The 10,266-nt window shown below is 40.9% G+C and overlaps 1 protein-coding gene across 7 annotated transcripts in view; it reads left to right on the top strand.

Moving 5' to 3' along the window:
- The window catches only part of ADAM22 (ADAM metallopeptidase domain 22), a 250,350-nt gene that overhangs the window by 127,358 nt on the left and 112,726 nt on the right, over positions 1-10,266 (top strand). For all 7 annotated transcript variants that reach the window (XM_029233349.1, XM_029233348.1, XM_029233350.1 and 4 more), the window contains exon 4: positions 5,249-5,315. In XM_029233349.1, coding sequence (XP_029089182.1) covers positions 5,249-5,315 — 67 coding nt within the window. The remainder of the gene's footprint in view (positions 1-5,248; positions 5,316-10,266) is intronic.

Below are 10,266 nucleotides of genomic sequence, written 5' to 3'. Positions count from 1 at the left end.
TTTTTTTTTTTTTGCGGTACGCGGGCCTCTCACTGTTGTGGCCTCTCTCGTTGCGGAGCACAGGCTCCGGACGCGCAGGCTCAGCGGCCATGGCTCACGGGCCCAGCCGCTCCGCGGCATGTGGGATCTTCCCGGACCGGGGCACGAACCCGTGTCCCCTGTATCGGCAGGCGGACTCTCAACCACTGCGCCACCAGGGAAGCCCCCTCCTCCTTTTTGATCTCACTCCTGCTGGCTCCAGTAATGGGGGTTTACTCACAGGGCAGTGAAGCAGAAAGGTATCCAACATCACGGCTGGGCTGGAGGAAAAGACTAGATATAGGTTTTTGACATAGAAGCCATTTATGATCTAAGCCTGGCCACAGTGCTTACCCTTGAATAGATCTCAGTAATAATGATCTTAAGGGAACAAAGAGTAAGCTGTTTTCAGGCAAGAGAAGTAACAATAGCAAAGATAATAAATCAGTTGTAAAGACTCCTAGTTCTGTTTCAGTGGTAAACATTAGCCTCAAGCACTTTCTTGAGCTGTTTTGAAGAATTTAAATCCCCCTGGAGCACTCAACCACCTGATCGAATGGAACCTAAGGAATGATGATATTGACCTTTTCTGACCCTCATGACTTCAATCGACTAAAGTGTGGACTCTGTTGACCGTTGCCCCAATTCTATGCTGAATTTTCTTCACCTCAAGCCCTCATGAATATGCATGTAACCTTAGCTTAAAACTTCCCCAGTTTTGCTCTTGGGGGAGACACTGCTTTGGGAAAGATCCCTGGTGTTCTCCTTACTTGCTGCAAGTAATAAGTTCTTCCTTCTCCCACTCTTTGGCTTGAGATCCACCAAGAGAGGAACCACTTTTTGGGTAACAGGATTCACCACTGGCACAGCCCAGTTTGTCTCAAGTGACTGCTTATTTTTGACTTTCTGTTTCTCTTTTCTTCATCCACTGAATGATTCTTTTTTTCTGAATTTACTAGTCCAGATTCCCAAGAGAGGGAATCTGGCTGGCTCTGCTAATAAACACTGACTCTGTAGGGTAATTTTTCGCTCTCACTGCTGGAGAAGTTGTTGGAGACTGATAGCAAGGTTAGGGGGCAGTTTTTTGCAGACATCTTTCTGGTACCTCTCCTGTTGAGGGTATGGTCTTGGATAAAGAGTGGGATGTGGATGGTGGAGCAATGACAGGTTTTGCTTCAGCAGATCGTGACCATGAAGCTTCACTATTTTGTTCGAAACCTTGGGAAATTTGTGAAGTATCCAACATACTCATGATAAAAATTATATTAAAAAAAAAAAAAAAGACAGGGGCTTCCCTGGTGGCGCAGTGGTTGAGAGTCCGCCTGCCGGTGCAGGGGACACGGGTTCGTGCCCCGCTCCGGGAGGGTCCCACATGCCGCGGAGCGGCTGGGTCCGTGGGCCGTGGCCGCTGAGCCTGCGCGTCCGGAGCCTGTGCTCCGCGACGGGAGAGGCCACAACAGTGAGAGGCCCGCGTACCGGAAAAAAAAAAAAAAAAAAAAGACAGCTGTCTGTTGGCTATACAACAGCTATTCTCTCCACCCTGTAGTGTTGTTCACCTCTCTCTGAGTAGCCATGATGTTCATGGGAGGAGGAGAGAGAGGGGGAGGAGAATCTTGATTGTTCAGAGACAAATGTCCTTGTCAAAAGACTGGCTTTGGGGGCTTCCCTGGTGGCGCAGTGGCTGAGAGTCCGCCTACCGATGCAGGGGACACGGGTTCGTGCCCTGGTCCGGGAAGATCCCACATGCCGCGGAGCGGCTGGGCCCGTGAGCCATGGCCGCTGAGCCTACGCGTCCCGGCCTGCGCGTCCGGAGCCTGTGCTCCGCAGCGGGAGAGGCCGCAACAACAACAACAAAAAGACTGGCTTTGGCAGGGCCAAGTAATGTAATCCTGGCAAAACATACTTGAGAAGATGAATGCTAGAGGCTTTTCGTGGAGAGTTTGCTGACTTGTAAAGAAATACGAGGCTTTTTTACCTTGGGATATCTTTATCTGCATGAGATGCTTAGATCTGCAGCAGCCATGTTAGGGTCATGAGAGGAGCCAGTTACAAGTACACGTCACCCACCATTCTGATGGCAGAGCAGAAGGATGGACATGCTCCTGGTCTCATTAATGGTGCTGAGCTACCACATGAACCAGCCCTGGAACCGCTGTGATGTCCAGTGGAAAGTTACTCTGCTGCAATGGTTGCCTACAAGTATACTAGCCAGCAAGCTATCCCAGAAGTAAGGGAACAAACAGCAAGCCCTCACAGACCAAATTAAAATCCTCAAATCACATAATTTGCTAAGTCAAATTAAAGCACACAGTGAGAAGCAGAAGGAAAGAAAAGGGTAGGTTAGCACGCTTAGGATAGGGTGCAAGTGGGGTGGAAGGACCACTCTAGCTAATGTGTACTGGGATACACTGTATTCTTAGGATCTGCTTCTCTCACTGCTGCATCTGCCTTCGCTGCTGATATGTAGTTACAAGGACCAGAGATGAGGTTTGGGCAAGCTCCACAGATGCAAGGTGGCCTGAGCTAATGACACCCACGTGCTGTATCTGAGAGACACAGGGACAAATATGCTTGGTCAGGAGCTACAGCCTGCCAATTAGCTTGATGAACAACCATGAATTCTGTTGTTTCGGAGAAAACATGGGGCAGGAATGGGTGTCAGTAGCAGTTCTTAACCAGGGTAGTTTTACCCCCCCGTGTACATTTGGCAATGTCTGGAGACGTTTGTGATTGTCATGGCTGGTGTGTGTGTGTGTGTGTGTGTGTGTGTGTGTGTGTGTGTGAGAGAGAGAGATGTGGCATCTAGTGGGTGGAGGTCATGCATACTGCTAATCATTTGACAATGCATAAGATACTCCCCAAGACCAAGAATTATCTGGCCTGAAATGTCAGTATTGTGGAAGTTGAGAAATCCTGGGTGTTACCAATAGGTGGTTGAAATAAGACCTCATAAATATTAACTGTTTATGTATATGCATATCTTGCATATATAGCGTCTTTTATATATTTGTTATATCATGAACACTTATTACCCAGGTGCCTTAAAAATGTTACGTATCTTTTGGTCATCTATCCCTTTCTATCAATGTGAGGTAGACATATGATCTTCTTACTTATGCTTTACACATCTTATGCATTCTGCCCACATCTAACAAAATTTTGCTTAGTAGCTACTTATCTATATTTAAAACATCTTAAACAGTGTTTTGCCTATATTTTGTAAACTTTAAATGTATTCAACTACCAGAATTGAAGAGTTGCAGAAGCAAATTCACATCACACCTGCCCTGGAATTTCTAACAAGAAATGATATCAATGTCCTGATTATTTAAGCCACTTTTAGTTGTGTTTTCTACAACTTGCAGCTTAGAGTATTCTAGCTGTTTCCCCGTAAAGTCAATAGGAAAATGTATTCCAAAGACAAATGAAACAAGGACTTAGACTATAATTATAGGTTACCTAGATAGAAATGTAAGCATCAGATACTATAAGAAACTGACTCTCGTGCCTGCATTAATGTAATGCGTGTTTGATCTTTCTGTTTACATTCCAAGCAACTGTAGGCATAGTGCTTATCATGGTAGCTCTTGTGCTTAGAAATTCACCTTCTTTTATGATTGGGACAATTTTGGGTGGTGACTTTCAGAGCACTGTGAAACACAGTTTTTTAGTTGGGTGAATGTTTATTAATAGAGGGGTAGATTTAGAAGTTTATTTTTTTATTTATTAATGTGAATTTTATCTACATCTTACTGCTTTAAAAATTTAAAGACCTTAAGACTGTTTATTGGAGTTGTGCCTTGAGGTGCCTCTGTTAAAGGGGAAATTTTTTCCTCATATAGAATTAAAGAGAAGTATATTTAAGATGATGTAAACATTTAAAAATTATACAAGAAGGTGGTGGTTGTTTAGGAGAGATTTCAAAAAAGCTTATTTTAAAATGCTGAAAGTATATTCTTTTTCATTTCTTCTAACTTTCTTTGCCTCTGTTTAATTTTTTTGTGGGGGAAACTAATATTTTGTTAGATAAAATATCACACGTAACATATGAGAAATGGTAAAGTATGGTAGTAAATCAGAAGTGTTTGATAAAAAGCTAAAGCAAGGATGTGGGGTGTGAGAAGAGTCAATAATTTCAAATATTTGGGCAAAGCAGTTGAAATGATGGTGTTGATGTTAGCTGTTGTGGAAGGCTGTGGGCTGAGCAGGTGGTGGGGAATGGGTGAGGGTCAGAGAATTCAGCCTTGGCATGTTAAGTTTGAGATGCCTGTTAGATATTTAAGCAGTGATGTCCAGTAGGCAGTTACATCTACAGTTTGAGAAAAGGTCTGAATTGGAAATATATATTTAGAAATTGACAACATCTTAATACTTAAAGACATGAGATAGGAAAAGAGCACCAAGGAATGTAGGGAGACTAAGCATCCTAAGAGTACCCCACTATTCAAAGGTTAGGGGAGAGAAACAGCAAAGAAGGATGTAAGGTATAATAAAAACTTAAATTAAAATCTTCACACACAAAAAAGCTAAAGTGAAAAAGGGAAGAATAAGATGTCTTAAAAATAATGGTAGTTTCCTAGAATTGCTGAACTAGATTGGTGGAACTAGCTCTGCTAAGCAACGGGGTGACAGGTGATTTAGTCAGTTTAGCCTCATATCCTTTTACAAGTACTAGGCTGTGTGTGTGTGTGTGTGTGTGTGTGTGTGTGTGAGTGAGAGAGAGAGAGAGAGAGAGAGAGAGAGAGAGACCTATAAAGTTTTATTTTTGTTTTAAAATCTGGATTAAAGAATCATTCAAGCTGGGCTTCCCTGGTGGCGCAGTGGTTAAGAATCCGCCTGCCAATGCAGGGAACACGGGTTCGAGCCCTGGTCTGGGACGATCCCACATGCTGTGAAGCAACTAAGCCCATGTGCCACAGCTACTGAGCCTGCATTCTAGAGCCTGCGAGCCACAACTTCTGAGCTCATGCGTCTAGAGCCCGTGCTCTACAGCAAGAGAAGCCACCGCAGTGAGAAGCCCGCCCACTGCAACAGAGTAGCCCCCACTCGCCGCAACTAGAGAAAGCCAGCGCCCAGCAATGAAGACCCAACGCAGCCAAAAATAAATAAATAAATTTATAAAAGAAAAAAACAAAACAAAACAAACAAAAAGAATCATTCAAGCTGGAATGTTGTAAACTTAATGGTGATTTTCAAGGTCCTCTTTCATCATCATTTCTTTCTGTTGCAGTGATTTGCTGTCCTCTGAATATGTGGAGAGACACATTGAACATGGAGGGAAGACTGTGGAAGTGAAAGTAAGTAAAATTTTTCTCTTAGGGGAAACTTTTGAGAATCTTTTAAGTACTGATTATGATTTTAATCTTCAGTGATACTTCCAATGTAGTTTTGGGGTTTTTATATTTCAGAATTTATCAAGAGAGGGTGTCACTGACTTAGGGAAAAATAATTAGTTACCAGAAAATGAATTCTTACTGTACTACCGGAATTGTTGGAGTTATGCTTTGTGGGATTAATATTACTGCAAGTAGTTCTCTTTTAGATTATGTCACAGAAAATAATTTCTGAAATTTGCTTTTAAGGTTAGCGCTGAGAATCAAGAGGTGAAATCTTGGGTCCAGGGTAGGTGCCTGGCTTTGCATTCATTTGGGAAAGATTTCTCTGGTAAAATTATGAACTTATTATGTCAACAGGGATGTCCCAGGGAATTTAAATCCTTGGAGACAAATCTCAAGATATTGGTTCTTGTCAGGTAAGTTCTGAAAAAGATTACATACCAAAAAAAAAAAAATTTCTCCAGTTATAGGCATAAGAATGTATGTGTCTTTCATATCAGTGATGATGTTGTCTGAGGCATGAGATCAAACCCCACCCAAGAGTTTCTTTAGAACCAATGTTTAGTATAAAGAGTTTTAGCTAAGTGTTTATTTTCTTCTGAACAGCATTCAGACTGTCTATTCTGCCTTATCAGAATTATAACGCCATATATATATATATATATATATATATAAAGAAAGCAAATATGTATATTTGCTTTCTTTTTCTGATTATTCATTTAATTTGTACTCATTTTAGAAAACTTGTTAGTGGAGAAAAATGTATCAAAAAAGGAAAAATCATCCATAAACTCATCACTGACAGATAAACTTTGTTTTCATTTTGTTGTATTTCCTTCTAGTATTTTTTTTGTCCTGTGCATGTATTTATATTTTCATATTTTACAGAGTTGGTGTCATATATATTTACAATATTGTATCTTGCTTTTTAACAGTAAACATTATATTGTAAACATTTTCTAAAGTTACTTTCCTTTAAACTTATGTCTACTGCTTTTCAATTTAAATGTATTACTGTAACAAAGCATTTTATTTAAATTAAACTCTGTTATCAATAACCAAAATAAATTACATTCTCCTAGTCCAGTGACAAGTGAAGGGGATTGGATTTTGCAATTATATGTTAACTAAAAAAAGAAAACTTTTTATTACGGAACGTCTCAGTCATATACAGAGGTAAAAAGAATACTACAGTGAACTCCTACATACCCATTAACCAGCATCAACAGTTATAAACATTTTGATAATCTTTTCACTCTCTACGTGTGTGTAGTATTTTAAACTGTCAGGAGGAAGAAATTTTTCTCTACGCTTCTATGTTCTTCTAGCTGCTCTGTGAATTAAATATACATGAGACAAATTAACAGGACAAAAATCAAGCAAAAGTTTGATAACATGTATACATGGGAGAGACCAAGAACTGAGTAATTCGCCAAAAAGGATGAAATCCTCACCTTAAATACCATCTTCAGCTAAAGACAAAAGATGTTGAGGGTAGTGGTTTGGGACTTCAAAGAAGGGGAAGGCAATTCACATGGAGATGGAAAAGCAAATGTTTGGTAACCAGATGTTTGCTGGGTCACATAGAGACAATGGGACACAGAGAGGAGTTTTAGGAACAGACTTTGCTAGGTTCCTCCCTGTCTACACACCTAGTTCATCCTGTAGTCATCTGTGGTGATGGCTCCCTTCCTGGAACAGGTCCTCTAACCACACTCTTTGGGTAGTTTTAGGGAAGGTCCAAGTTTCTTCCTTAGTCATTTGGGGTCTTGATTATTTTCAGCTCCAAATAATCTGTATGCCAAAGAGACATTTTGGGGTGGCAAATTTTGTTCCTCTACAAAAGCAAATTCCAGACATTGGGACATTTTTCCCAGGAAATAAATCTTCACACATCTATACATCTCTAAATGATAAACACTTAAAGCAAAATGTTAATTTTTACAAGTGATCGAGATATAATAATTATGCCAGTCCCTCTAGAAAGTTATTCTAAACTTATTTGAAAACTGACTAATTGAATGTTTGATTGATTTATATCACTGTGTTACATCAGAAAGCATATTAGGATTCTTCTTAGTATGACATAAGAAAATGGAGCCATTTTGCTTATAGTTGGAAAAAATATTTAACTAGATTTAGAATCTCTGGACCCCTTTTAATCTCATCCTTGTTTATTTGATTTCATTTTCTATTTTGTATGATGCTTTTCAGAATGCAGAGTGTATCTTATTCCTTTGCTAAATTAGAGAAGAGAGGAAACAGGCAGTTCACAATTTATTTCCGTTTACGTCTGTCAGTGGAATGATGAAATGCAAATATAAGCATGGAGGTTTGGAGGGTGTATCCAGCAATAGCTATCTGCTGTCTCTACAGTAGTATCCCTTTGCAAGAAACTTATATTAATCAACAAAGCATAGTCCACTCAGATCATTAGGCTCCATGGGTATATATAACACGTAGAACATGGACTTCACCACACAACCACTGCTGATTTTCCAGCCTGAGAATTGCATTTTCTTCCTTGATGGTTTGCCTAACTCCCAAGCCTATCCAACCAGGGAAATGTAAATCCAAACTTCATCCAAACCCTAGAGCCAGAGGAATTTCTCCCATTAAGAAAACCACTTTGGGGCTTCCCAGGTGGCACAGTGGTTGAGAGTCCGCCTGCCGAAGCAGGGGACACGGGTTCGTGCTCCGGTCCAGGAAGATGCCACATGCCGCAGAGCGGCTGGGCCCATGAGCCATGGCCGCTGAGCCTGCGCGTCCGGAGCCTGTGCTCCGCAACGGGAGAGGCCACAACAGTGAGAGGCCCACGTACCGCAAAAAAAAAAAAAAAAAGAAAAAAAGAAAACCACTTTGATCTCACCCATCACCTCAATTTGTTTTTAGTCCATTTAAAACTCAAAACTCTCCTCTGGGTTTTTCCAGAAACCATATTGAAAGCATTGAGTCCTGTCCCATCAAATCAAAGTCAGTAGCCAGTTATTTTCCTGCTGGTTTCCTCATGTCTTGCCCTCTGTGCTTAGCTCTTTGGGTGCTTCTTTTTACATGGAGTCTGTTACGTCTCCATTCTTTACTAATGACTCAGAACTTTCTTAAGTTTCTCTATTTACTATACATTATGAGTCGAGTAAAACTGTAAAATTATAACATTTCATATTTTTATTTTTCTTCCCTCTACTACTTAAAAAAAAAAAACCAGAATATTTTATTCCTCCTTTACCTTCTACATTAGTTTGCTAGGGCTGCCATAACAAAGTCCCATAGACAGGGTGGTTTGAACAGAGAAATTTATTTTATTTTCTTACAGTTCTGGAGGCTAGAAGTCCAAGATCAAGGTGTCAGCAGGGTTGGTTTCTTTAAGCCTCTCTCTTTGGCTTACAGATGGCTGTCTTCTCTCTGTGTCTTCACATGATCTTCTCTCTGTGTGTATCTGTATCCTAATTTCTTCTTAGAAGGACACCAGTCCAGTCATACTGGATCAGGGCCCACCCTAATGACCTCATTTTAACTTAATTACCTCTTGAAAAACTCTATCTCCAAATATAGTTATAATCTGAGGTACTAGGAGTTAGGACTTCAATGCACGAATTTTAGGTGAATACAATATAAAATTCAGCCCATAACACCTTCCCTAAGAGGCCTATGAATTTTTTTCTAAATTGGCTTTTCTCCTGGCATTGAAGTATTTGAAAGGGTATATGGGATCAAAGCAAAACTGTAGGTAAGAACTTTTTGTTTTTGTCAGTTGGCACAAACATTATCATATTGATCTTTTTTTCATATAAATTTATTCATTTTATTTATTTATTTTTGGCTGTGTTTGATCTTTGTTGCTGTGCACAGGCTTTTCTCTAGTTGGGGCGAGTGGGGGGCTACTCTTCCTTGTGGTGCGTGGGCTTCTCACTGTAGTGGCTTCTCTTGTTGCAGAGCATGGGCTCTAGGCGCTCGGGCTTCAGTAGTTGTGGCACACGGGCTCAGTAGTTGTGGCTCATGGGTTCTAGAGCACAGGCTCAGTAGTTGTGGTGCATGGGCTTAGTTGCTCCGCGGCATGTGGGATCTTCCCGGGCCAGGGCTCGAACCTGTGTCCCTGCATTGGCAGGTGGATTCTCAACCACTGCACCACCAGGGAAGCCCAATCATATTGATCTTGAGGATGCAAAATTAAAATCAAAGTAATTATCAAGTCTGATTTAAACAATGGCTAGAAACCAGCCTGGTAAATGACTCTGCTCAGGTGCCATGGAACTTTTATTTGTGAAAATTCAGGTGCAGTGCATTTGATTTAAGGTTGTGAGTATGTATGTGGGTAAAGGAAGACATTTTCATGAAAAAAAAATACTTAATACCTACTTTGGTGAATCTTTTAGATTGCAATTTTATTTTTAAAATCTTTTTAATTGTAAAATATAACACTGACACAAAAATGATTAAAGGGTGAACACCTGATAACCACTATCCAGTTTAAGAAATAGACCTTGAAGGGCTTCCCTGTTGGCGCAGTGGTTGGGAGTCCACCTGCTGATGCAGGGGACACGGGTTCGTGCCCCGGTCCAAGAGGATCCCACATGCCGCAGAGTGGCTGGGCCCGTGGGCCATGGCCACTGAGCCTGTGCTCCGCAACGGGAGAGGCCACAGCGGTGGGAGGCCCGCGTACTGCAAAAAAAAAAAAAGAAATAGACCTTGGCCCAGTTTTCCATGTGCTGCTTCCCAAGCCCAGGTCCCTCCCTCCTCCTCTTGTAAGACATGTAAACACTATCCTGACTTTTGTGGTTATTTTTTCCTTAGTTTTGTTTATAGTTTTATCACCCAAGTGTGTCCTAGTGTTTAGTTTTGTGTGTTTAGGTTTTTTTTTTTTTACTAAGTTTTTAAAAGTCTCCTTTAATCCATTGGTTTCCGCTTATCTTTC

Source organism: Monodon monoceros, unplaced genomic scaffold (assembly GCF_005190385.1).
Source record: "Monodon monoceros isolate NGI ecotype Baffin Bay Population unplaced genomic scaffold, NGI_Narwhal_1 Super_Scaffold_2, whole genome shotgun sequence".
NCBI classification, from domain to species: domain Eukaryota; kingdom Metazoa; phylum Chordata; class Mammalia; order Artiodactyla; family Monodontidae; genus Monodon; species Monodon monoceros.
The sequence above is the reverse complement of the archived record's forward strand: the minus strand, read 5'-3'. Positions and strand labels throughout refer to the sequence as shown.